A 27050-nucleotide genomic window follows, 5' to 3' on the forward strand; every position below is an offset into this window, starting at 1 on the left:
ACCAGAACTGACAGTGGTGCATCTGCAGACTGTCTGAGGCCACCACGAAAGCAACAGAAGAACAGAGAAGGGCCCCAGGTGGGAGTGTGGAGGGCTTTTGAAGGTGGGGAGAGTGGGATGGAGCAGAGATGAAGGGATGTGTCTGTGCTGGCCCTGGAGCGGCAGGGAGAGGAGACTCCTGGGTACCCCATATCCCCCTTGGCCGCTGACCAGGAGCCGCAGCCTTTGGAAATAACACCAAATTTGTTTTATTGAAGTAGATTATAGGTACTTCCTAAAGTCCAGTGAAACCTATTTTGGAAAACAGCGTGGGTCTGCTCCCCCCTACCCCCCCCACCCACCCACCCACCCACCCAAAAAAGAGGATAGCCAGCCCCGGAAAGACTCAGGGAAGGCTGAGGTGGTCACTGTAAATGCACCTATTGAGGAGGAGGCTGGGCTGGGCGGAGGGACCCTGGGAATCTCTATGCCATTGTGCTGCAGGCAGGCACTGCGCTGGAAGGCAGCCACCCAGAGGGGCAAGGACCGCCTAAGCCATAGGCTCCCCCCCCCCAGGGAGCCACACTTTCTGGGCCTGGCCTCAGGGCACTGGGAGCTGACTGGCATTGGGGCAGGGGATGATTCCGGGTCAGGGAGCTGGATGGCAGGGGCAAACAGACAGATGGGTCGCCAGCCCAGGGAAGACCCCTGTGGCGCCTTCTGGGCCGTCTGGCGCCACCACTGAGAACACCGAGGCCCCAGTGTGGCCCGGTTGCTGTGCATCTCAACCTGGGAGCCAGAAGCTGAGACAGAGACAGGTTTTCAAGGGGCCTCGGTTCTGCTAGAGGTGACCCTTTCTAGCTGCAGATGACCTCTCTCCCCAGCCAGAGAAGCACACCCAATACAGAGTCCATCACCTCACCCCCTGTGCAGGGGACCCAGTATTCACCCTGTAACGGTCTATCTTGGGGCCAGTGGAGGCTGGACAGCCCCTGTACTCCAGGCTATCAGAATAAGCTTTTGTTAGGAGCTCATAAACTCAGGCCCTGAGCTGGGGCTTTGCCCACAGGTCTGAACCCTCCCAAGCTTGCCAGAGATTGCAGATGGTCCAGGGGGTGAGGAGAGGCTGGGGAGCAGCCTTCCCCATCTTTGGGGAGTGTTGCAGGGAGTGTTGGGGTTTTGTTTTGGTCAAAAGAAAACCCCATATGGTTAGAGATGGCTCTCAGCGAAGGGGGCAGCAGGTGTGGGGGACTACACAGCCAGCACCCCTTGTGCCGAAGGAGAGCACCGAAAGGTTCTACCTTCACTTGACTCATGGCTTCTGGGTTTTGTGGAGGCCTCTGGACTATGGGACCTTGGACACACAGTCCCCTCCTTCTCCCCTCCCCTTTACCTTGCCTGCCACAAAGTTCCCTGAGGTCCTGCTGGGAGCCAGGTGTGGGGGCTTAAGCGGGGAGTCCCCAGACTTTGACCCTTCCTGTCCTTTCCACCTTCCCACCGGTCCTCGGTCCTTGGTCAGCAGTGCACAGAGCTCCAGGAAGGAGGGACAGCTGGCACCCAAGGCAGCTGCTACCAGAGGAGGAGCCCTGCCCCTGGGATCACAAATCAGCAGAAACAGTCCAGAAAAGTCCCTTTTATTCCATACGCAAATAAGTAGATTCATTTTTAAAAAAAGTCTTCGCCAGAAGAATTGGAGGCCACGGCCCAGGAGAGATGCCCCAGTCCGGCCCTGTCTTCGGAAGGGACACTCTGACAGAAGTACAACCCCGCCGGGTCTTTGCCCCTTTCCCTCACAGGGTGCTCTCCCTGGGGTTCTCCCTCTGCTGGGCCCACCGGCAAGGCCACGAGGCTTATCACAGTCCTCCCGGAGGCCCACTGTTCGGGGGGGGCCTGCACAGTCCTGGGAAGGGACGTTCATGTCAGGGTGGGGGCTGTGTTGGGGAGCAGTCACCCGGGAGCACTCGGACAGCCTGTTTGCGGCCCAGGCAGCGGCCTGGGCCTGGGCACTCGCTGGCTGCAGCGGGGTTGTGTGAACTTGCTGCCAGGCTGGGGCCCGTCCTGCAGGGGCTCTGGGCTGCCTGGCGCACTGTCTCTCTGTGATGCCCTCTTCCCTGCCAGGGGTCCAGCCTGTCTGGGAGCCGCTCGAAGACATCTCCGTTACATTCTGGACGCGCTTCCTTCGGCCAGGGCTGTGGCCAGCGCACAGCCCGCCCTCCGGCGCAGAGGGGCCCTGGAGCGCCCCAGCCCTCCCCAGCTCTCCCTGGGCCGCCCAGGAGGTCCCCGGCGGCCACGGGGAGTGGGCCCAGCGGGTGCGGCTCACACCAGGCCAGGCATCTGCGCCCGCAGGAAGGGCACGGAGGCAGCGGCCGGGAAGGCGGCCAGCGGGTAGGCTAGGGCCCCGGGGAAGCCGAGCAGCGGCGGGGGCGGCGCGGGCGCGGCGGGCGCCAGCGGGAAGGGCAGCGCGGCGGCGGGGGGCCCGGGGGCGGCCGTGGCCTGGGGGCTCTCGTGGTAGAGCACCGGCACGCGGACGAGGCGCTGCGCGCCCGGCGGGGACAGGCTGGCCGCCTCCAGCTCGGCCGCCAGCTGCCGCTTCCACTTGTTGCGGCGGTTCTGAAACCAGATCTTGACCTGCGTCTCGGTGAGCTGCAGGGAGGCGGCGAGCCCCGCGCGCTCCGCGCTGCTCAGGTAGCGCTTCAGGTCGAAGGTGGACTCGAGCTGGAAGACCTGGCTGCGGGAGAAGACCGTGCGCGTCTTCTTCTTGCGACCGCCGCCCACGCCGCCGCCGCCGCGCGCCTCGCCCGCCGCCGCCGGGGCCTCAGCCAGCTCCGCCGCCTCCTCCGCGCCGGCCGCCGGGCCCCGCGCTGCCAGCTCCGCGGCCTCTCGCTGCACCGCTCCGGGCCCGGGGCCTCGCTGCCAGGCGCCCTCGGCGCGGCCCATCTCCTCGCCCGTCTCCGGTGAGTCCCGGTCGCTGGCTGCAGGGGAGAGAGGGGCACACGGTTGGCTCCGGGGCTGATCCCCAGGCCCAATCGCTGCGGCCGGCGGCTCCCCCCGACCCAGGGCTCACCCGAGCCGCCGGCAGGGGAATGGTCCCCCGCGGGGCCCTGCGTCCCTCACCGCTGTCTCCAGATCTCACCCAGGGATGTGGAAAGGCAGAGGCAGAAGTGAGCTTGAAGACCCGAGAGCCATACCCAGTCCCTTAAACCAACAGGCTGGTAACACTCTCGCTCAGAACTGCACATCCCACCCCCCCAACACGACAGAGGAAAAAGGAGAGAAAAGAAACACAAAAATGCAAACAGAAACACAGAAAGAAGAGAGATTCTCAAAACTACTGGCTCCGCGCTGAAACACAGAAAAGCCTGGCAGGAACGACCCCCGCCCGCATGGGAGGAAAGATGTCCTTCCCAGATCTGCACGCGCTGGAAAACAAACAGCACAAGGGCACCCGAGTCTCCAGCGCTGGGCCCCACACCAGGCCCCCCAGACACAGAAATAAAGACCTGCAGTGGCCTTCCCCATCCACTTTCAGTGGCCAGTAGCCTAGGCGAAATTCCCGCTTGCATGGAATCACTCCGTAGAAGGAGAATAAACAAATGCAAAGGATCCCCAAAACAAAACTCTAGGTGACACTAGCATACCCACTCCGTCCCCATTTCCTGCACCTGTCACCCAAATGCCCACAGAGACCTGAGAGTCTGCACTCCCCCTAATCATGCTCAAAGGGCGCATACAAATGGGGCTCTGCAAAAACACACAGCGGCCTCCGCGCAGCAGCACCCCAACCACCGCAGCAGCCGTGGCTGAGCCTGTGGGCTTGGGGTTACAGAGGTCCACAGGGGTTCCTGAGCTCATGCTCCAAATACCAGGGGCTCCACTTGATCTCCCGCAAGTAAGAAGATGCCCTCCCCAGGACTGGCAAGGGGCAGTGCCTCCAGGCAAACGAATCTGCCCGCGATGCGGGTGCTTGTCCAGATTCCAGGCCCCCGCTTGAAGACTGCAGCAGCCAGCCTTCGAGATTCAGGCCAACCGGGGCCAGTTTGCCCTTCTGCCTCGCCTTGGCCCGAGCCCCCCCTCTCTGCCAAGGCTTGGCAGGTGGGCAGTCTACGTGGAGTTTGACCCCTCCAGCCCTCCGAAGCCAGTGCTGTGCTGGCAGTGTGTTTACAAGGTGTGCAAACACCGGTGGGCTTGTGTATGTGGCTTGGGCCATACCCCTGTGCCCCTGCCCAACCCCTGTGGTGTGTGCTACCAGATACGAGGAGCCTCTGCCTCCCCATGACACCCCAAGCCCTGAGACTCACAGAGACCCATGCACTACCACAAGTCACCACGCCAGGCCTGCCGGTTCTGGTGGAAAACCCCGACCGTAACCCGCATTGCACGAAATAAGAAGCCACATCTTGAGGAGCTGCCACCTGGGCTGCAGGGGGAGAAAAGCCTGGGGCAAGGTGGGGACTACATTCCACCCAAACAGACCTTCTCAGAAACACTCCCAGAGGGGCACTAAATGCGATCACTTGATTTCAGGAAACCACTGAGCCCAGATCCAGTGTATGTGAAAGTGTATGCCCAGACTTTTCCGGGCATGGGGTCTGTAAGGTGGGTCCCTTTGGAAAAGGGTCACTCCCACTTCAGAGAGGGGGGTTTATCCACGAGGTGAGAGGGGCCTGCCCACCCCACCCCCAGCATACACTAACGGATTTCGGAACAAGAGCCTGGAAGAGTCCACAGCTGGCAGGGACTGAGTGTGTGTGTGTCTGTGTATGGGGACAGAGTTGGAATGGCTTCCTGGTGTTCCTCCCAGGGGTCTTCCTCCAAAGGGCAGGCCCTGGAGAGAGGCAGCGAGCCCCGGGGAGAGGGAGCAGAACTCAGGGCTAAAGGGGTGAGCAGCTCCGAACCCCCCACTCCCAGCCTCTGAGCCCTCAGCAGGGAACAAAGGCATAGGAGGGGGAGGGGCAGAAAAGGATGAGAGGGGTGGGATTGGGGGCTTCGGTCTGGGGGGACTGAGAGGGGGGCCAGCAGGCCCCAGCCCCTGTGTGCATGTGTGCAGCTCTCGGGGGAGATGGGATTTGGGGGCACAGATGATCCCCTCCACTATGCGGCCCTCCCAACGATGGCTCCCTCTGCTCCAGCCCCTTCACATTTCCCCAGGGGACTCTACTTTGTCTTCACTTCTTTCCTGCCCGTTAGCTCCCTGGCTCCTCACCATCACCCGCGGGCTTCTGTCTGTGTCTGGTCCTCTCTCACTCCTCCCCACATCCCTTCCTTCCTCCATCCCTTCCTCTGCTGCTCCCTCTCTTTCCCGACTCCCTTCCCTCGCTCTTCCGAGCCGCCCGCGTCCCCGGTCCCCAGGCTCCTCCTCGCAGGCTCTCCAGCCGCCCCGGGACCGCAGAGCGCGGCGACGGGTGACGCCGGGGCCCAGGCGGGGACCCTGTCCCGGGGAGGGGGCCTCCAAGCCCGCCCAGGCCGGGGTTCCGCGGGGGCCCCGCTACGCACGAGCAGGGAGGCGAGCGGCCCGGAGAGGCCTCCGGCGGACCCCAGCCCCCGGCCCCGGCCCCCCCGGCCGCCCCGCCGCGCCCCACTCACTGTCAGGGCTGAGGCCGCCTCCGTAGCCGCCGTGCGCCCGAGGGAACCAGCGCGTGGCGCCGCCGCAGCCCAGCGCGTAGGGCGGCCCGGGGCCGGGGGGCGGCCGGGGACCGAGGCCCAGCGCCGGCCCGAGCAGCGCCCGCGCCCGCGCCTCCCCGCCGGGCCCCGCGCCCGCGCGCAGCTGCCTCCGCCGCTGCAGCCGCCGCCGCCGCGCCTGCTCTGCGTCCTCGTCCTCCGGGTCGTCGTCGTCGTCCTCCTCGTCCTCGCGGCCGCCCTGGGCCGCGCGCCTGGCGCCCTTGGCCTCGGCCGCCAGCAGGTTCTCGATGAGGAAGGAGGAGGCGCGGGCCGGCGTGGCACGCCCGGGCTCCGTCAGCTCGTCCGGCATCGCGGCCGCGGGCTCCGCGGGCTCCGCGGGCTGCTCGGGGCTGCTCGGGGCTGCTCGGGGCTCCCGGCGGGACAGTGGCGCGCGGCCCCGGGCGCACGCGGGCCGGCCCTGGAGCGGCCGCCGGAGCGCAGGCGTCGGGCCCCGGCTCCGCGCGGGCTGGGCTGGGCCGGGAGGGGTGCACGCCGACAGCCGGCCGGGCAGCCGCCTCGCTCGCCTTTCACGTCGCCGCGCTGGTCGCCGCCCGGGCCGGCCCGCTGGGGGCGGGGAGGGGCGGGGGGGGCGGGGAGGGGCGGGGCCGCGCGGGCCGCGGGCGCAGCCGGAGGACGCGGCGGCGGGACGGGAGCACGGCCGCGGCCGGGAGACGCCGCCGGGGGCCGGGGCCGGGGCCGGGGCCGGGGCCGGGGCCGGGGCCGAGCGCGCGGGCGGAGCGCGGCCGAGGGCGGGCGGCGGGAGGGCTGGGCGGGGGTCGCCGCGGGGCCGGACCCGCGTGATCGGTTCCCCGGCCCGCTCCGGGGGGGGGGGGGGGGGGGGGGGCGGGCTGTGGGGGCGGGGCCTCGGCAGAGCGGCCGCCCATTGGCCGCGGGCCCCGAGGAGAGGCGGGCTGGCCAATCACCGGCCGGCCGGGGCCGTAATTGCCGGGCCGCGGGGAGAGTGTGGGACCAAGCGTGAGTAACTGTGCGCGCGCTCGCGAGTGTGGTATGTGCGTGTGTGCACGTGTGTGTGGATGTGCGTGTGCACGGGGGCCTGAAGACCCCGGGACTTCCAAGGAACCGTAAGAGGCTGGGTCACAGCCATTTTTTTGTAAGACTCCGGGTGTCAGGGCTGCAAAGCTGCGGCATATTTCAATATTTACACTTAATAAAATATGCTTTCCATGCCAAATGTGATGCCATAGAAGTCTCCAGTTCCCAGGCTGAGGCCCAGGACGTAAGGAAGGGTTCGCCTCCACCCCCGCTCGCGTGGCCCTGCCTGCCCGCTGCGCGCCCAAAGCCCGCGGGGTGAGCGCCCCTCCCCAGCATCCCGCCGCCCCTCCCCGGGAGCCCGGGCCTCGCGGGGGGACGACAGCCACTGCCCCAGGTCGCGGAGGTCTTGGGGGCAGGCCACCTCCCTCCCGGAGCCTCCGCTTCTAGACTGCGAACCCGTGGGGAGTCTCCTCCCATTTCTGCAGCAGGGCGCACGATGACAAAAGTGCATGGCGTCCCCCGCCACTCTCGGAACTGTGCTCAGAAGCGACCCTGTGACCCGGCTCGCAGCGCGGTCGCGCGGGTGGGGCCGGTTTCATCCGACGCGGGTTTTCTCGGAGAGATACATCCTGCCCCCCGGTGCCAGCCGGGCGCCTTCGCTCCAACCGCGTGCTGCCCCCGCTCTCCCGGGAGGGCTGCAGGCCCAGCTCCCGACTCGCTTCAAGCTCCCGATCAGCCACCTCGGCGGAAGCATCAACCCCATTTTCCAGAGAGGAAAACGGAGGCGAGGAGGGGAGAGACCATCCCCGAGGGTAAGTGGCTCTGGCAGGCCTCCCATTCCAGTGCTCTGGGCTTAGGGCCCCTCACCGCAGGGTCGCGGATACCCGGGAATGGGATCAGGGCACCAAGTGGTGAGGCCCCGACAAGGCATAGCCCTGGGACTCTGCTGGCCTCCTGGTGGGGCCATGCACCCCTCCGTGTCCTGAGTGCGTGTAATGCCCTACCTGCTGAGGAGCCAGCTTCCCCTGGTCACCCGCTCACCACTCTGCCAACTCCCGGTGCTGCGAAGGACATGGGGAGTGCTTTCCTTCAGTCTCCAGAACCCTACGCAGGACCCACCTTCTCTGGCCCCAGAAGGGGCAAAGACCACCAAATACCAGGACTACCACAGCCTGGAGGCAGACAAGGATGAGGGCTCTTCCCACTTTGCATAGATAAGGACACTTAGCAAACGTGGATAGAGCCCGGTCTCCGGAGGGCACCCAGGGTCAGAGAAACTCCTGAGGATGGATCCAGAAGAGGCTAAGCCCCGACAGAAATGGCAGCCTCAGCCCTTTGGGAAGAGAAGTGCTAGCCCCAGGTTAGACACCGACACCGTCTAATCTGAGTGCACTTCTGATAGTTAAGGAGACGGAGGCCAGAGAGGGACGGGGATAAAAAGACAGTGGATGTAAGGATGGGTGCCTTCCAGATAACTACCTATGTTAGGCAAGGTGTCCTGGGCCCACATTCAGCACATTTCTTGAACCACAAGCAGGAGAGATTGGTGCTGTCACTCTCATTTCTAAGCATCTTAAGAGTGGGGGCTTCCTGGGGAGCCTGGGTTTTGATTCCCTCTGCTCTGGGCTGTGTGGCCAACCTCACCTCTGCTCAGGTTTCTTCTATGAACCTCCGGTAGTAGTAAGTGCCCTGCCAAGGCAAGCTCTTGGGAGGGAGGCTGGGTGCGCCCAGGATGGGGAGCGAGTGTGGATACAGGGCACCACCAGGGTCACCCCACTGTCTCTGCTGCACAGAGGGTGGGGACGGTGGGGGTGGGAGGCGAGGGAGGAGACAGGCTGAACTGAGCGGAGGAGAGTGGGCCTTCTCTCCGGCTCCCAGCACCAGCCTTCTGGGGGTTTCGGAGGTGCTTCCCTGCAGCCGCAGGCAGCAACCCGCAGCGGTTGGGGTGCCCAGCAGCGCTGGTCCCAGAGCCAGAGCCCTGGAGACCAGACCGAGGCAGCCCCTCGTTGAGCTGGGGGGAGAGGCGGGTTCTGAGACAGGATTGCTCACCGAGCCAGAGCCGGGGATCACTGCCTCGCGCAGGCTTTGTGCGTTCAGACGGGCGGCCAGCTCCGAGGGGCTGGCTGTTCTCAAGCCCAGGACAGCCTCCAGGGGCAGTCGGTGGTCCCGACACCTTTTCCAGACGGCTCTGTCAGGCCCTGACCTGAGCGGGATTTCTGGCGCTCAAGGGGCCAGAGCTCAAGTTTTCGGTCACCCATGAGTGAGCACGGGGCGGAGGGACTCCTGGTGCAGAAGAGTAGAGCCTCCAAGTCAGGCTGTCACCTCTCTGTCTCCATCTGTGTGAAGTACCTCCACAGCTGCCCTTCCTTCTGTGTCCACTCTCCTCCTCGCTTACTCCTCCAACTCTCTCTCCCCAGTGCAGGGGGGGCCCTGTAGAATCCCAGCAAATGGTCCTAGAGGATACCCGTGCTCTTCTCATCTGGACAGCCAGCAGGGGAGCAGGGACCGTGCCTTGTCCCCCATGTCCCAAGTGCCGAACTCAGGGCTGGTAACCACGGATGCCCCTTAATGCAAAGAAGTGCTAGTGCAAATAATCCCAGCAGCTTGGATCAGGAGTCAGCAAACTGCAGCCGGCCACCACCTGTTGTGTTTGGTCTCAATAAGCTTTCTTTAAAAAAAATAATTTTGGGCAATGTCCACTTTTAAATTCAGATTTTTGTCTTACTTTTCCTTCATCTCTGACCCCAATCCCATTTGTCCTTAGCTCCCCCTCATGCCATCCTACATACATGCTCTTGTGTATTAATTTACATTACATATCTCCCCTATCTCTTTCTCTCTTTTGGGGGGGGGTTAAAGTGCAAATTTGAGATCTACGGGTGCTGGTAAATGTCATACTGATTTTTATATTTTATTTTATTTTATTTTATTTTATTTTATTTTATTTTATTTTATTTTATTTTTCATACTGATTTTTAAATCGCTATGTACTAACCCAACAGCCACGTATGCCATTGTTCTGGTTCCTATGACTGCAGTCACACATTTCCCCAAAACTTGGTGGTGTAACACAATAATCAATGTTAGTGGCTTATGGGGTCTGTGGGTTGAGGGTGGCTCATCTCCAGGGCACGATGTTGGGGCCTCAGCTGGAAGACTTGAACGTGGGGGTCGGGGGTGAGGTCCAGATGCATCTGAAGCCCCAGTGGCCCATCCGTCTGAGGGCTGAGGCTGGAGTCAGCTGAAGAAGCCCCACAAGGGTCCTCTCCACGTGACCTGGCTCTCACACTACTTGGGTTTCCAGAAGAAGCATGGAGGGGGTAGAGGGAGAGGGACACAGAGCCTGACCTGAAAATTCAGAGCATCGCTCCTCTGGGGTCCATCCTCTGTGGACCGCTGCAGGCCGAGGGCCCCTCAAGGCTCAAGACGAGGGGCCTTGGACCCCATCTGTCAGTAAGAGGGCCGTCAGATTATGGGTTGAGAAATCTGTAGTCGGTCAGGAAAAGACACTGCGAGGCCCAGGGATAGTTGACTGCCCCTTTGGGGGATGTTTAGGGTGCTGCCAGCTTCTGCTATTATGTATGTCATTGGGATGCATTCTGGTGCATGCCCCCAGAATGGCACTCCTGGGTTGAAAGGGTCTATATAGATGCAACCTCACGCAGCACTTCAGATTCTTCAGAGCAGCTCTGCCAGTGTCCGTGTTCTCATATCTTCATACCACCACAGGCAGGGAGATGAAGGGGGGTGGAAGCGAGGGCAGCATGATGTGGGAGAGCTGCTGGGGTGCAGAAAGCAGGGATAGACACAGTTGAGTCAAGAGGGCTGGTGCACGGAAAGCTAGAGAGTATGGTTCTTAGTTTGTAAAGCAATGGGGAGCCACTGAAGATTGTTTAACTGGGGAGGTGGCTGGGCTGAGCCTTAGGAGGAGTAACCTGGAAGGGATGCCACATGCAGGGTGGATGAGAGATGGCCAAGCACAAAGGAGGGTTCAGATGCAGGCAGTGGCCAAGCAGAGGGTCCCTGTCTCCAGTGTCCAGTGACTGTCAGCTGGTGCACAGGCCAGAGCGGGGATTGAGGAGAGCCCAGTACATCCTCAGTGGCTTGTCAAGTGGTCTGCTCCCCACATCACAGCCAGCACCAAGTGTCCTTGCAGCTGTCCAGATATGCGGTCAGGCACTCAACTCGGCTGCTGAGTCCACCGGGCTGCTGAGTCCACTGTGCTTGTGGGCCATCACTGGCCCCCCAGGAACCTGCTCTGACCAGCGAGAAGAGCAGTGCTGCCCACTACGGGGGCTGGTCTGGGCTGAGTGGAAATCATGGTGCAATCAAGTCTTTGGTGTATATTTTAAAAATTTGCTTTGAAAAAGACCAAACGTCTGAAATTATTTGGACTGCTTTTTTTTTAAGGGTCTAGCCACATATCCGTCTTTGTGAAAGCCCCCCTTTTAAACACTGGAAAGAGGAGGCTCATTTTCATAACGTATTTAGTGGATGATTCCCAGAGTTCCACTCCCTGGGAGGGGGGGGAGGTGGTGAAGGAGGAGGGGTGGGGCAGAGGGAGGAGGGAGGGAGCCAGAGGAAGGAGGAGCAGGGGTGGAGGGAAAGGGGGTAGGAGGAGTAAGATAGCGTCCTCAGCAGTGGAGCAGTGGGGATGCTCGGCAAGGCGCCTGTGGGGCACCCTACTCCCCACTACCTGGGTGACTTCTCCCCACCAAGGCTGCCTGGCCAGCCCTGAAGACACCCCCTCCCCCACAGAAGCACCCCAGAGGGGCCCAGCCCTGCTCACCACTCTGAGTCTGTGGGGTTGGTGGCACAGATGAAAAGATGCGGGGTCCGTTTGGCGGGGAGGGAGCAGGGAGCCATGCCAGGAAGGCTGCTCCACCTCCAACTGTCGGAACACCTGCCGGGGGCCGTGGGTGGGCGGAGCTGGTCTCTCTGCCCCTGCTCACTCATGCCCCAGGCTTGATGACTGTGTCCCGACCCGTCCCTTCTCAGAGTAAGCACCCACCTGATCCCCATGCCCCCCTGGAACGGATGCCCAACAGACCTTGGACCTCTCACTCACCAAGGGATATATTTTCTCCCAACATTTTATTTTGAGGGCAGCCCAGGTGGCTCAGTGGTTTAGTGCTGCCTTCAGCCCCAGGTGTGATCCCGGAGACCTGGGATCGAGTCCCACGTTGGGGCTCCCTGCATGGAGCCTGCTTCTCCCTCTGCCTGTGTCTCTGCCTTTCTCTCTCTCTCTCTCTCTCATAAATAAATAAAATATTTTTAAAAACATTTTATTTTGAAAACTTCCAAACATGCACAAGTTGAAAAAATTGGTCGGAGAACACCCAAATCCCCACCATCTAGATTCTTCCATTAGCACGGTGCTTTTCTTGCTTTACCACATCTGCCCATCTATCCATCCCTTTATCCATCCATCTGGTTTTTGTTTTTGTTTTTGTTTTCAATGCATTTCATGGGAATGTGTGAATCTGGGTCCCGGCCCTGCCACTGACCAGCAGTAAGACTCAGTGAGCACCACTTCCTCCTCTGGAAGTGGACGTAATAAGCAACGGGGGAGCGGAGCGGAGCGAGGGGAAACTGCGTATGCAAAACTAATGCCCTGCCCGAGAAAACACTCCTTAGATGGACATCTTGGGACCTTTTTGAAGTGTGATAACAGTCTTCCTCGCAGGACACGGGCTCTGTGTTCACAGTCACACCTTGCTGGCTGCTGCTGTTTCCTGCCTTGATAAAGACCTGCAAGTTGCAGTCACAAAAGCTCGAAGGCTGGGGGTGCAGGGATGTCTGGTTCTAATAGGAAGAGCATCTCAAGGGGGAAGCAGGTTCTGGTTTCCACAGTGGAACAGAGATTTGCACTCAAGAGTGGTCCAAACCACTGGGGACCTTCAGACAGCTTGGGCTGCCCGTGACCTTGATTGGAAGTGATTTGAAGAAACGGGGCTGGAACAAAGGGCCATGACCACAGTGTGGGGAACCCCTTCCCAGGAACTGGAGGGAAGTTTCTGGAAACCTCGACTAGACCAGTCAGTGTGGGAACCCCACATTCTGGCTGGGCTCCCCCCTTGTGATCCTGGGATGGATTGGATGCCTGTGGCCTGGCAGGGTGTGCTGGTGCCTCCTCCTCCCCCACCCTGCACAGGGTGCCAGCGTGAACATCTGGCTGAGGAATGTCCGCTTTGGGGCTCAGCTACCCTGCTGCAGGGCAGGGCGCTCCTGGGGGCAGGCGGGAGGGAGCCCCACTCCTCACCAGCCCTCCTGCACGCCCAGCGAGTTCCCGGAGCCCCAGCTCTGTCTGGGGGCTTTACCAGGATCACAAAACTGCCTCCCCCAAGACTGGGGGCTGGAGGGCAGAGGATATCGGGGTAGCTCACGGGGTAGCTCACCACGGCAGGACTGCTGTGATGGGAAAGACAGAGCAGCGGGAGCCCTTACGGGGAATAGTGACCTGGGAACAGTGACTGGGAATAGACCCAGGGCAGCTGGGGAGGGGACCCGGTGCTTCTGATCCGCCACCCTCCCAGGAGATCGGCTTCGGGGAAGGCAACAGGAGGGCACAGAATGTGTGCAAACGGGAGAGGGGGAAGTACAAATAGGTCTGTACACACACATAAGTACTGTGCAAGGGTTTGTTCACGCGCACTCTGGCGCGTACTGCTGTGACGGGCTCACCTGTATCCCCCGACAGTCCGGTGTTGAATTTGAACCCCCAACACTGCAGAACGTGACCTGATTTGGAGAAAAGAGTCATTGCAGATGTCACTGGTTAAGCTGAAGTCACAGGGACAGCGGCAGGTGCGGGGTTGGGGGTGAGGACTGCTGCATGGTCCTCTGCCCTGTGCGGATCCCACCTGGAGCCTTCAGTGGAGTGCGGTTCTGGGACACCTTGACCAGAGCTTCTGGCCCCCAGAGTTGTGGGACAATGCATTTGTGCTGTCCTAAGGCCCCTGGCCCCATGGCACCCACTTGCAGCAGCTCGGCTGCCTTTGGGAAGAGACGCCAAGAGACCAGGGCCTGCTGGCTGCTCCGTCCCACGGGGACAGGGCGGGAGGGCATCCAGCTGTCACACTGTGTGCATCTGGGCGCAATTTGGGTTTTTTACCAGGTGCAAGCTTTACTGGATTAAAAAAAAAAAAAGGACTGTGGGGGCGGGGCGCCTGGGAGGCTCAGGCGGTTAAGCGGCTGCCTTTGGATCAGGTCAAGATCCGGAGTCCTGGGATCCAGCCCCACTTTGGGGAGGGGGTCTCCTTGCTCAGTGGGGAGCTTGCTTCTCCCTCTGCCTCTGCCCGCAGCTTCCCCTGCCTGTGCTCTCTCCCTTGCTCTCTGTCAAATGAATGAATACAATCTAAAATAATAAGAGAGAGAGAAAGAAATGGGAAAAAGAGTCCCAAAATGATATCCTGGGAAGAAAGAATTGTTAGGGTGACTTGGCAAAGGAGCTAGAGGCTGGGACCGCCCATTCAGGCCCCTCAACGGTGGGCTGGGTGTGGAGGGTGCAGGGGAGAGGCCCAGGGATCCCAAAGGACCGAGGGAGTCCCCCCAAGGCTGGCGAGGGGTTCTGGGGTCCAGAGGCAGCCCCTGGGCCATGCTGATGAGGGCGCCCCCACGTGCTTGCCCAGCTCCCCAGGCCCGACAGGGCCTCTGCTGTCTCCCCAACCTTTTATTCCCTGAAAAAGAGCGTTTATGTTATATAAATAATACATGCTCAACACAGAGAAGTTGAAAATGTGAAAAATACGTGATGATGTAAAGGAGATAATACAGGCCATCTGGAAACCCGCCGCCCGGAGACCCCACCGCTGACCCTCCGCCACGGCCCCTCCCTTTTCTCCCCGGGGCAGCCCCAGGCTGGGGCACAGGCACGCCCATGTCCACACCCCCACACACCCCACGGGCGGACTCGCACCCCCACCCTGTTCACACACACCCCATACCCCACACACATCCCCACGGGCGCACACGCACCCCCACTCCGCTCACACCCCCCCACACCCCCACATACATCCCCACGGGCACACACACCCCCCACCCCGTTCCCATACACCCCACATCCCCATGGACACACTCCCTCCCACCCCCTCACACACACCCCACATCCACACCCACTTCCATCCACACCCACATGCACACCCACACCTCCAACCTCTTTACATATGTGCACGCATGCACACACACATCCCCACAGGCACATGTACCCCAACCCCCCTAACACACATACACACACAACACACATGCATACACACACCTCCAACCCCCTCACATACACCCACAGTCCCACTTGCATCCACCCCACACACAACACACATGCACACATGCATCCCCAACCCCTCACACACACGCACATACCCACACATACAACATGCGTGCATACCTATACACATGCACACACTCCCATCCCCCTTATGCCCCCCACACTCAAATAAGTGCCTACTCACACCTATGCCCACACCCATATGCACACCTCTTCCCATACACTCTCACCCTTCTTCACACCTCCCATTACAGGAGCACAAACCCATAGCACCCACCCACAATCACACATGGTGCCCCCACACCCACACGTATGTCCCACATGCACACAGATTGATGCCCCGTACACGTCCCTTGCACACTATGCCTGCTGCCATAGGCCCCCTCATTGCCCACCCACCCCATCTCGTCCCCCTGGTGCCCCTTGGTGCCAGTCTAACATACCCTTCCCCTGTTTTCCCCAGACTCATCTCATCCTGCACAGGCCTACAGACACACGTGTGTGCGCGGCTGCAATGTCCAATGCATCAGGGGCATTCAAGTTAAGGGATTGTTGGTGAGGTGACGACTGTCTCACTGCCCCCTCTGCTCTGTGGCCCTGGCGTGGCCCCACTGTGAGTGGACAGGCAGCTTGCAATCAGAAAGAAAGCACTGCATTTGGAGTCTAGTGGAGCACGTGCTGCTGGTGTGCCCCAATGAGATTCAAGCCTTCTCTCTCTTCCTGTGTCCCTGTGAGCAGGGACCATCCGCCTCATACTCGCCTGCCCCCTCGAATCTCAGTCAGTGAGATTATTATCAGTTTGCAGACTGGAAGGGGATAAAAGCACCCCATCCCAGCCCTCCACCCCCAGCCTCTGGCCCAAGGCTCAGCACCGAGTGGAGAGAGGCAGTCAGCACTCTGCTGCACCCATGGCTCCGATCTGTCCTCCCAAACTAGAGAGCTCTTCAGCAGGTCCCAGAGGAGATGAAATATTGCCCCAACGGAGGGGTAAATTTAAAATGGCATCATTGCCCTTCCCATCCATCATCATCTGCACACAAGCCTGGGCTTCTCCAGAGCTGCTCCGGTGGGACGTGGAGGCTCGGCCTGGGGAAGACCACACAAATCAAAGCGCCTGCATCCCGAGGTACTCTCCTACCATGCCACATCTAATTTTTTGTTTTATTTATGTATTTGAGAGAGAGAGAGAGAGAGAGAGAGACTGCCCAAGTGGCAGGAGGGAGAGAGGGAGAAGCAGACTCCCCACAGAGCAGGGAGCCCTACTCTGGGCTCAATCCCAGGACCCTGGGATCATGACCCGAGTCGAAGGTGGACGCTCAACCAACCAAGCCACCTAGGCACCCCCACTCCACATCTTATTACTGAGGCTGCAGAAAGCATCTCCTCTGGCATCTACAGATAACAGAAGTTTGAGAAAGATTTTGAAGGAGATGGGCAAGACGCAAACTTTGCTTTTCTCCCTGCCCACCTGCCCCCCAGGCTCTGCTACCGTGGCTATGTGTCCGCGAGGGGGAGGACAGCCCTCCCCATCGACATTCCTGGGGGAGCCCCAGACCCCAGACCCCAGACACGACTGAGGAGCGTGCAGACCCGGCACCCTTCTGCTGGGCCCCTCTGCAGACGCTCTGAGCCTTTGGGGCCCCAGGGACCAAGCTGGCCACAGGGCCCTCACCCACACTCATCTATCACCACGTACAACAGAAATGTATTCTCTCATAGTCCTGGGGGCCAGAAGTCCGAAGTCCACAGCCCTGGGTGGGAGTCAGGTGTCAGTAGGGCCGGTGCCCCCGGGGTGGGGGTGAGGTACTCTCGGGGAGGGGCCTTGCTGCCTCTTCCAGATTCTAGGGGCTGCAGCCGCCCCTGGGCCTGGCTCCATCTTCACGCAGCCTCCTCCCCGTGAGCGTGCGTGTGTCCATGTGTCCGATCTCCCTCTGTCTCCCACTTACTAGCACGCATGTATAATTGCATTTAGGGTCTGCTCGGGTAATCCTGGGTAATCTCAGTATCCCTAACAAACCACATCTACAAACGCCCTTTCCCAGCCAAGGTCACAGCTGTATGTTTTCAGGGATTAGGACCTGACATCTTGGGGGACATTGCCCAGCCCACAACCCCCACTGCATCCACATCAGCTCTCTGATGCAGCAGCATGGGCCCAGGCTCCTCTCCGCTTCCTGGGCACATGGGCCATTTGCTCTCAGCCCGGGTGAGGCCAACCCCGTGGCCAGTGGCTGCAGAAAGCAGGCTTGAAGCCACACCTGGAAATCATCCTGGGAGATGAATTCAGAGGGAGGATCCCAATAGTGTCTCAGTGTAGAAACCTCTTCACAGGGGTCATCTGCCTGCTACTCGCACACCTCTCCTAACAGGGAACTCACTACCGCACAAGATCGCTTGCTCTGTCTTTCTCTGCTCCACCATCCCCTTTCCTTGCACTCATAAGGCTGTGCAGTGAGACTGGGCCTCGGCGAAGCCTGTGAGCCTCAGCTGAACAAGAGGCCAGCTTGTTTGAGAAACCGTCTGTGACAGCCCACTCAGTACGAGCAAGAGGCAAGCTCCAGGCTGGTGCACACACTCGAGGCTGGAGCCGGGCTGCCCCTGGCGTGCGCCTCTCTGATGGAGGGGGCTTTGAGCCGTGAGCTGAGTGACAGCAAAGTCACACAGGGGCGGGGTGGGTGGGTCTCACACGCAGGTCCAGCCTCACCGCAGGGGTTGTGTCTGGGGTGGGCATGATCACACCCGCCTCCTGGTCTCCTCTGCCTGCTTCTCTCCATGCTCCCTCCTTGGGGTGAGCTCACTGAGGCTGGCCAGAGCCTGCCTGGGGACAGCTATGTGCATGGGGCAGTAGGAGCAGGCGGGATGGAGGAGCCCAGGATAGAGGAACCCGGGATGGGGGAGGTGGCTGGATTGCTGAGCTCCCAGGCCTGTCAAATCTGACATGCTGGTCACCCAATGTCACACAACACCCCAACTCTGTGCCATTGAATGGTGTCAGGTCATGGCGGCTTTCCTGAACACTCCACACCTGAGGGGGTGCGGTGTAAGCCTTGCTTCTGGGATCCAGACCTGCCTGAGACCCTTAGAGGCCTCTGACTGTGTGTGTGCCCTGACACTGATGGCAAGCCAGGAACCATGCCCCCTGCCCCCACCCCAGGCCACGCTGTCCTCTGCTCCCCTGCCTGTTGGCCGAGCCCCCAAGGGTGTGGTCCTACATCGTGGCCCTAGGTGGCCGGGTCTCTAACCTCACTCGGTGCATGCCGCCCATGTAGGCCTCTTATGCTTACAATTCTTCATGATCACTGAGGTTTCTTTGCGGACTCACCAGCCCATTGGAGCACCCCAAGAGGACCCATTTGGCAGGGGTCACAGGGCACCAGTGAAGGCAAAGATCTGTGGCCGCAGTTTGCAGGGTGGGGCTGCCCCCACCCCCCACCCTGTGGCTCACGGCACAAAGACAGGTGTGCAGAACCAGCTGTAAAATAAGTCTTGTGTCGATGTGTCCACTGAGTGTCCGAATCACCTTACGTGACATTCCTGAGGCCAGGGGAGGACAGGCTGAAACAAAACAGTTTTTTGGACCTACATCTATAAATACACCAGATTCTGCTGGAATTCTGCTTCTTTCCGCGGCAGCACAGCGGAGGTATCCACCTAAGGCTAATTTATTCTGAAAGCTTAAAAAGCAGAAGCCACGCAGGGCCTGGATGCGCGAGTCCTGTCCCGAGAGCACCACCATGAGGAGACTTCTAGAACTGGCTCGAGGTAACACCCTTCTGGGGCAGCGATGCGCAAATATGCACCTTCTCCCCTAAGACCTCCCTGCGTCCCTGCAGCCCACACCATTCCGAGGACAAACACAGTGCCTTAAAACAAGTTCTCTGGTTTGGGGGCTACCGTGGGGTGGAAGTGAGGTGGGCTCTAAGAGAGCCTCCTCTCCATTCCCCAAAATGCTTGTTAGGCTGCATCCAGGGGAATTCAGCAAGCACAGCCTGCCCCTCGCCAGGGCAGGGGGACAGGGGACCTTGGCCCAACAGCCTGGGCTCAGGCAGACTGGTGGGCCCAGGGCTCTGCGAGGGGAGTGGTTGGGTGGTCCCTGTGGCTCATTGCACGCCCTAGCCAGGGCCAGCTTTACCCTTGGTCCACAGACTAAGGACTTGGGCTCCGAGAAATTCAGCCACTCCATCTGTTCTATCATTTGTTCGACAACTACTGATGTGATACAGCCGGGCATCAAGGCTCCACTCGGGGCGCAGGAAAGAGCCCAGTGGACTTGGACCCAGCCTTGGCCACGAGGGGAAGACAGGGTGGACGGTGAACACTTGTCATGACCTATTACACCAGAGAGAGGCGTGGGGTGCAGGAGGGGTCCCGAGTCCCCAGCGTCCTTCGGGACCTCTCTTCGTGGTCCTGCATAGCCAGGGGGAAGGAGGATCCCTGAGCCCCAAGGACCTAAAGTGGCCTTCAGAATCCATGAAGGATAATACAGTGTCACCAGGCCCCAGTGCAAGTCCAGCAGCCTCAGAATCCAGGGGCGGCCAGGCTTCTCTGTTATGGTGGCTGTTTCTGAGCTTGCACCGTGCAGGAGGCCAGTGGGAGGGGAAGGGGGGTCCAGTCTGGTGGCTCTTGTAGATGTTTTGGTGGAAATCCACACACTTTCCACTTAACTCTTCCTAAAACAAGAAGCAAGGTGGAGGGCAGAGAACTAAAATGTCTTTCCATCAGGGCCCAATCAACCAGGAGCTGTTTGCTGGGCCCCTGGAGCATGAGTTTCCTGAACGCCACTCTTTCTCCTCCCCATGGAAGGGGAACATCACTTACTGAAATGGCAGCTGAGAAGCCGGGGCTGGAGGAAGCTCAGTGCGGGAGCTGCTAAGACTTTAGTCCCACATCATTGGTCCCTCTCCCTGAGCGGAAAATGGGTCAGGGAGGGCAGGGGGTAATCTGCTAGCACCCCTGGGGGCACGGCACGCTGCCTGCAGAGGCCAGTGATGCTGTGACTGAACCTGACTTTCAGGTCAGAATTCCCAGACGGGGAAGGAGATCTGATGGCTTCCTGGGCTGCTTCCTCTGGTTCCTGCACTGGTGGGTGGAGGCTTCCGCCCCAGGGAGGAGCTCCTCCTGGAAAGTGTGCAGAAACAGACCTTTCCCCGCATCTTCATGTAACGCCTCCAGGTGACACCAAGAGATGGGTGTCCCCAGGGGTGTGCTAGGCACCAGGATCACAGCACCCACCACTACCACCACCACCACAGGGCTGCTCAGGGCGTCCGAAAGCAGCTCCATCCCTGCCCTGCCCACTCCTGGGATGGTCACTAGTGGAGACATGGAGGCTGTCAGCAGCCAGTCTCCGGCCTCAGGGTACCCCAAGCCCAAGGTCCGGCCTTAGCCTCCTTCAGCATCTGTTTCTCAGTAGGCAGGTGAGTGGACCAGAGACCCCCCAACTCCCTGCAGCTCACTGGGCACACACACCATGAGGGCAGACTGAGACATCTGTTTGATCTGCGCAGCTGAAAAGTCAGTGCCCGGAAAGAGGGGGCCACCACTTCCCCAATGCCTAGCAACAGAGACCCCCCCAGGGCGGGCCTTCCCCAACAGGCTGTGCACCCCACGATGCTTTGTACACTGGGCAACACCCTGTATTGCAGGAGGAACCCAGGCTCCAGGAGCTACCTGGCCCTAGGAAGAGAGGGAGGGGGAGAGGGGTGCTGGGGGTGCATGGGCACCCCTGAAGCCCTCCTTCCCAGCCTTCTCCTGGCCAGGCTGATGAAAAATGATCCAAAAGCCTCTCCAGAAAGCAAACGAAGGGCTGTCCCGCTATGAGTCAAGACTAGGGGCAGTGTGCTCCCTGTAGCCAGCTCCAGGTCCTCCCTGGCCCCCTGGGTTCCAGTCCCAGGCCGCTACTCCCCGGGCAGCCCCATGGGGAAGCAGCCCCAGAGAGGCGCTGATCCAGGGCTCCCCACGGTGGAGGCAGAGCTGTGAATCTCCTAGCCAGACTCACCTCCAAGGAGGGAGAGGCAGGTTCCTGGGACAGGAATGGGGTGCACCCCAGGGTGGGGGAGGGGGTGATTCCTCCCAGGGGTTCTGCTTAACGTCTCTGGGAGACAGCTCTGCAGAGCAGAGTAAACACACGGACAAAATAAATATATTTGGAAATAAATCAGAAAGTCTAAGCCAGCGGAGGAGGTGGGGGAGGCCTGGACTCCCTGCGGGGGTCCTGAAGCTCTGAAGCCTCAGCACCACCCTGCCTTCGCCCCGGGCTCTGCTCTGTCCCACCCCGGGGACGGACGACAGCATTTCATTCCTTCCTGGAGACTCGGCAGCCTCCGCCTTGCGTCTCCGGGTCTCAAGGCCTGCCTCGGGCTTCTCAGGTCCGCTTCCCTGCCTCCGGGACTCCCCTGCCTCCGGGACTCCCCTGCCTCCGGGACTCGAGGATCCCCCGAACCCTGGCAATGGAACCAGCGGTGGAGGGAGCAGTGGGCCGCAGCCCCTGCCTAGGGGGGCCCAGAGCCTCAGGCGCAGACCAGTGAACACGGGGTGCCGGATGTCACAACTCTGGGGCCGCTGTGGGGCTCAGCTTCCCGAGAAGTCTCTACTGGGTGTAGTGCAGGGTGGGCGCTCTCCCCCAAATTCCCCCTCCCTCGCTCCTTCCCTCCATCCCTCTGTCCCGCTCCACCCTCTGCCTCCCTCCCTCCTTCTCTCCCTCCCTCACTCCCTCCTGCTCCCACAGGCTCAGTCCCTCCCTCCCTCCCTCCTCCCTTCTCTCTTTCCCTTCCTCCCTCCCTCCTGGTGGGAGGTGTTGGGGCTTCAGCCGAGCCCGAGGCAGAAGAGTCAGCCAGCACACAGTGGAAAGGAAACTAAGTCCACAGGACCCCTCCCTGCGGCTGACGTGTAGTCCTGGGGCCAGACCCACGTGTGTCCAGGCTTTGCCAGGGGAAAGCAGAGGGCCTGAGAGGTGATGGCACTCACCCCGGGATCTGCCCCTGGAAACCCTGGGGACATCCTCCTGACAGTTCCCTGGAGCAGTGGGCTCATCCCCGGAACCTAACCACTGAGTCGCATCCCCTGGGAGCCAAGGGAAGCCGCAGAGGCCAAGAGCACAGGGACTTCCCTCTGCGGGAGCGGCAGGAGCAGGGAGCAAAGGGGCAAACCCCAGCCAAGCACCCCGACTCTGAGGTTCCACACAGGCGCCAAGCAGCTGAGCATCACAGCAAACCCCTCCTCCTACAGGTGCCATCCCTGGCCCCAGACCCCAGTGTCCAGGGAAGGACGTCCAGGGAAGGGACTTCCAGGAGGTGAGGGGGACGGTGGGAGGCCCCTCTGGGCTCCACACACTTACATTCTCTCGATTTAAGCGGCTTAGCCGGCTCCGCCCAGAGTTACCTCGCCAGCCAATTCCGCACCTTTCCCCCAGCGGCTCTGGGTCAGAGCTAACCCCAGCGCCACCCGCCCTGGACCAGGCCGCCCTCCCAGGACCCTACGAGCTCCCGTCCCCAGGGTGTGCAGCAGGTGGCAGGCCAGTTGCAGTGGAAGAGTGCTGTCCTGGCCCTGGCCCTGGCAGTCGCCCCCACGGCTCCCACAGCTTCTTCCAAGGCTGTGCCCAGCCGAAGAGGTGGGGTCCTCTGGGACCTCACCCCTCCCCCTCCTCAGGCACCACACCTACCTGCCCCCCACAACCATTAGTTCCGCTGTGAATGCACTGGATTTTGGGGGCAGAACCTGGCCTCCGTGGGGCTCAGTTTCCCCAGAGTCAGCTGTTCCCCCAGACTGTGAGGTGTTTCCCTGTGGTTTGACCTCAACAGTGGACCCCAGACCAGGAGCACCTCCTTCCCCTGCGTTTAATGCTATTTTGTTGTGCAGCTCGAACCGTTTTCTCTTCTAGAGACTGGAGACAAGGATGGTCCTGACCTCGCAGGGCTGCTGCAGGGACTGGGTTACCCACCGCCCCGTGCCTGTGGGCACTGACCTATGGGAGGTTGTGGGCAGCTGCAGGGCCGGCCCATGCCTGCATCTCCCTCTAGGCACAGAAACGGGGTGGGGATCAGGGCTTAGCTGTTCGGAGAGGCTCTGCAGCACCTGCATCCTGCCATCTGCCTCTCAGCCTGCCTCCTAAACCCTGGCACTGGCCACAGGCCGTTCCTTGCCCACTGCCTGGGCACGGTGACACCAAATCCTGTGCCTTACATCTCCGCTGACCCCCCAGCAGGGCAGGAGGGATCTCTCCTGTCACTTGGGCCCAGCTCAAATCCTCCTCCTCCCTCCCTGACACCTTCCCAGACCTCTTGCCTCTCTTGCCCCTCACACCGTGCAGTGTGCCCCCACTGACCTGCTCACTGCCTGTGCGACCCCCTCCTGAAGCCTTGTGCTCATCCTCAGGGCACAAGGAATTTGATCAAACAGTATTTGCAGACGGAAGGAGTGAATCTCGGTTGGCAGCCACCTCTGTTAACCTCACCGCTGTCCTTAGCAGGAAACAGAACCTGGGGACCCTGGGGGAGGAGGAATGGTGGAGGGAACTACCCTTCAGTGGGAGGGACTACCCTTCCCAGTGCAGCCTGCAAGTCACCTCCTCCAGACAGCCCTGAGCCCAAGTCCACCCAGCTCTTCCTTCCCAGCTCATGCCTAGTGTTGTTGGAGTGCGGTGCTGGGGTCCAGGGCAGGGTGCTGGCCGGGAGAGCAGAACCGGGGAGTCTGCAGAGCTGGCGGTCAGGGCGCCTGTTCCGGTCCTAGGCCCTCCTGGGGCAATAGGGGAGCGAGAGAAGCCCCGCAAGCCCCTGCGCCCCCAAAGGCCACTGCGTCATCACCCAGGCAGCCGGGTTAGTCACATTTCATGGAGGCCTCGCCTGAGGCTCGGGCATGGAGCGTGGCGTCACCCCTCAAACATGGGCACGACAACTCCTTTAGTGGGCCGTCCCCGCGGTCACTGACCAGACCTGAAAACACACCCTCCGACCCCCGCTGCACTCACTCACGGAGGCTGGAGAGCTGGGGCCTCCTGCAGCAGCAGCAGGGGAGCAAGGCTGAGCGGCCCCACACTGGGCTCCCGCCACACCCTCTGGGCACGAATCCACTGAAACCACCAGGGTCTTCTGCCCCAGACCCTCCTTTCCTCCAGCCTGCAGCGTTTATGCAAATTTTAAGCAGGATCGGCGCCTCCCTCGGGGTTTCTTAGTTGGTTTCCCTGGACTTGGTTTGCTCTCTCCACGGAGGACACCTATGGCCGCACTCCCACTCGCGATGCTGTGCGGACAACAGGTGGCTTGGGACTGCGGGCCGAGAATCACCCTCAACCCCGTGGGTCCTCGCCTGGCTCCAGAAAATGTCTCCTCCAATTCTTTCAGCCGAGGCGAGTCAGGGGAACCTAGCAACTTGCTGACCTGTCTCCACCACGGAGACGCAGGCCAATGACCACGCGCTGTGGGTGTGCACCGTAGTGGCAAGTTAACGGGCACCCAGCACCCGTCCTGAGGTCATTTACCCCGGGCGTGGCTTGGGGTCCATTAGTCGAGGCCCCCAGCCCTCGTACCTGGCACAAAGCAGGAAGGGATGGCCCAGGACTGCTGGGTATCAGAGTGCACAATAAGTGTTAAGCCTTTAGGGAGAAACCACTCTGGGAAATGACCTGGGGCAGGGCTGACTTCTGCACCAGCCCCTCCATTCCCACTGCAGGCCCCTCCCCAGAGGGACGCCCTGGGCCCCCGGATGCTCTCCAGGGCCACGCACCAATGTGGGCACACGGAGCTGGTCTCAGGGTCCCTTGGCCCCAGCCCTGGAGGACCTATGTCCTTGAGTGACACGATCGGATCGCTGCCCAAAGCCTGAGGCCACAGCCCAGCCTTTTGTGGGCCTTCAGAGCAGGATTTGACCTGTCCTGTCCCAAGGGTGGGTGCTCCCCTTGCATCTTGGGCTGTGGCTGGAGTGCAGGCCAGAGCTGCTGGCGTGGCACCGGCGTTATCAATCTCTCCCTTTACCTCTGCTCTCCTGCCCCATGGCCACCCTGAGTCCTCCTCGCCACACTGCCAGAGGCTGCCTTGGGTTCCACAGCCCGGACAGAGAAACTGAGTCTTAGCAGACAGGAAGAGAGGCTGTACGTGCCTCAGTTTCCCTGAGGGGACCTCAGGGAGTGATACTGTCTTTAAGTGGGTCAGGGCCTGTCGCCTGCAGGCCACAGCCCAGGCCTCGAGCAGAAGCAGAGCTCTGCGGCAAGCACAGCAAAGGCCATCCCCAAGCCCAGGTGGTGGGGAGCCCCAGTGCCTGTGACACCTACCGGCTCTGGCTCTGTGGCCACAGCGACCACAACCCTGAGGGGCCAGTGCTGCCCTCAACCAACACATTGCCTGCCAGCAGCGGCATACATTGCATACATTGTCACTATCGTCCCTATCATCCCTGCTGTCCCTATGGTCCCCACCAGGGGCCAAAAGCTTCAGCAGCAAGAACAAAGACCAACCCCGCCTTTGCCCTGGGTCTTGGCTATTGGCCCAGTGCTCAGGGCTCCAGCTTCTCCCCCAAACGAGGCCACCATCTTCCACCGAGGCGGCACCTGGACAGGGGTCCTGGGAGCTTCAGACACTGACCTGGGGCCCTCAGGCCCCCGTCCCTGGCCACCCCGCCTGGGTTCCCGGCTGCCACCTCCCCCCCCCACCCCCCCCCCCACCCCCCCCCCACCCCCGCCCAGGCCCGCCTGCCTGAGTCTCCCCAGTCTTACCGAGGCCAGCCCGGGTGGGCCCTGCGCTCCTGCCGCTCTGTGCTCCCCGCTCTGCGCTTATCACTCCTGGGGGCCATGGGGCAGGCGGCCAACCCTAGGCCTCCAGGCGGCCTTCTGCTCTGGTGGATGACCTCCCCTCCCCCAGCAGGCCCCAGTGGGGCCACTGACTGGCCTGGAGCTGGGCTGGCTGCAAACTCTCCCTGCGCAGCCCCAGCCCCCTTGTCGTCTGCTTGTTTAACCTTCCCGCCCAGCCTTGACCCCACACCCCGCCAGGGGCTGCCTGGCCGGTGGAGGTGGGGCCCACAAGCCTCCCCTCCGTCCTGCCCGGCCCATCCCACAGGGTGGGAGGCCTAGCTGTGCCCCAGGCCCTCTGCAACCTCCCTGGGAACTAGGGCTCTCTCCTCTGCAGACTGCTGTGGCTACACAATTCTGTGGGAAAATGCATATGCAAATTAATAAGCATCATGACTTTCAAGGCAGTGACAGGGAAGGAGGGCCTTTCTGCGTGGAAGCAGAGCACCTGTGTGGTTGTACAGGTGCCCATAACCCTGGAAACCAGCCGTGCCTCAAGGTTTTGGGCTGAGTGGGAGCGCGAGCCCTGAGCCCCACCTGGGCCTCTCCCAAGCCTCCCCCCACCACACCGCATCAAGTGCTCTCCCATCCTGGGGCTCTCTGCAAGGCGGTGGGTCATTGTTCTTCCCTACAGACTGGGTGGTGCTGTCCCCTGAGATGACCTGTGGGCTGTCTTTGGCTGCACTGGGAACCCTAGAGGAGTGCCAGCTGGGCGGATGGCAGGGACGCTGGACACCTGCAGAGTCTCCCAGACGCCTGTGTGTGAGTCTCCCAGGCCTCCCCCCAAAGCCCCTCCATCCCCTCATCTGCTTCCCCACCTTCCTTTAGGCTCTGAGGCCAAGGGTGTGTGTCCCCTGCCAAGCTGCCACTGGGTCACTCCCAGCCAGGGCTGAGCCTAGCCCAACCTTCCCAGAAGTGGCCTACAGCTCAGCACAGGCTGGGAAGCATGGGCTTAAGGGGGAACCCAGTACACACACACACACACACACACACACACACACACACACACAAACAGGTGGGGTGCTGGGCGAGGCTAGGGGCCCAGAGACAGCCCCCTAGAGCACCAGGCAGGTCCAGGCAGCTCCAGGTCAAGCCTGCTTGCACAGAGATCTTCGAGACCCTGGGCTGCAGAAGGGGTGCCTCAGGAGGGGGTCTGGCAAGCTAAATTCAAAGGCAGATTCACTGAAAGGAGGCAGAGGTGAGGCGCAAGCTTCACGGCCAGGGCCCCTGTCCAGGCCCGAGAGGCCAAACCAGCAGCTCACCAGCACATATGCTTTGTTTTAAAAAAAACAAAATTGCTATATCTTCCTTTATTTATCAATCGGGAGCCCTATGACTACATAAGCTTTAGGACCACCAGGGCCCACCTACCTGTGTGTC

The 27050-nt window shown here is 61.1% G+C and overlaps 1 protein-coding gene and 1 long non-coding RNA gene across 2 annotated transcripts; both read right to left on the bottom strand.

The window, feature by feature from the left end:
• Positions 1-2295: 2295 nt before the first annotated feature.
• HMX1 (H6 family homeobox 1) lies at positions 2296-5947 on the bottom strand. The gene is made up of 2 exons (XM_038532101.1): positions 5563-5947; positions 2296-2951 (listed from the first exon to the last, which is right to left on the bottom strand). The coding sequence occupies exons 1-2, from the start codon at positions 5945-5947 to the stop codon at positions 2296-2298; spliced, it is 1041 nt and encodes a 346-aa protein (XP_038388029.1).
• Positions 5948-11899: 5952 nt separating this feature from the next.
• LOC119870830 lies at positions 11900-25991 on the bottom strand. The gene is made up of 3 exons (XR_005356384.1): positions 25599-25991; positions 13315-13371; positions 11900-12555 (listed from the first exon to the last, which is right to left on the bottom strand). It is a non-coding gene; the product is annotated as an uncharacterized LOC119870830 (long non-coding RNA).
• Positions 25992-27050: the final 1059 nt, after the last annotated feature.

Source organism: Canis lupus, chromosome 3, assembly GCF_011100685.1.
Source record: "Canis lupus familiaris isolate Mischka breed German Shepherd chromosome 3, alternate assembly UU_Cfam_GSD_1.0, whole genome shotgun sequence".
NCBI classification, from domain to species: Eukaryota; Metazoa; Chordata; class Mammalia; order Carnivora; family Canidae; genus Canis; species Canis lupus.

What these genes read in the sequence shown, in the direction of transcription:
- HMX1 (XM_038532101.1), bottom strand. Translation starts at nt 5,947, where the DNA reads ATGCCGGACGAGCTGACGGAGCCCGGGCGTGCCACGCCGGCCCGCGCC. An exon ending in AGGCGGCCTCAGCCCTGACA is followed by an intron (nt 2,952 to 5,562) that starts GTGAGTGGGGCG and finishes TCTCCCCTGCAG; the next exon opens with CCAGCGACCGGGACTCACCG.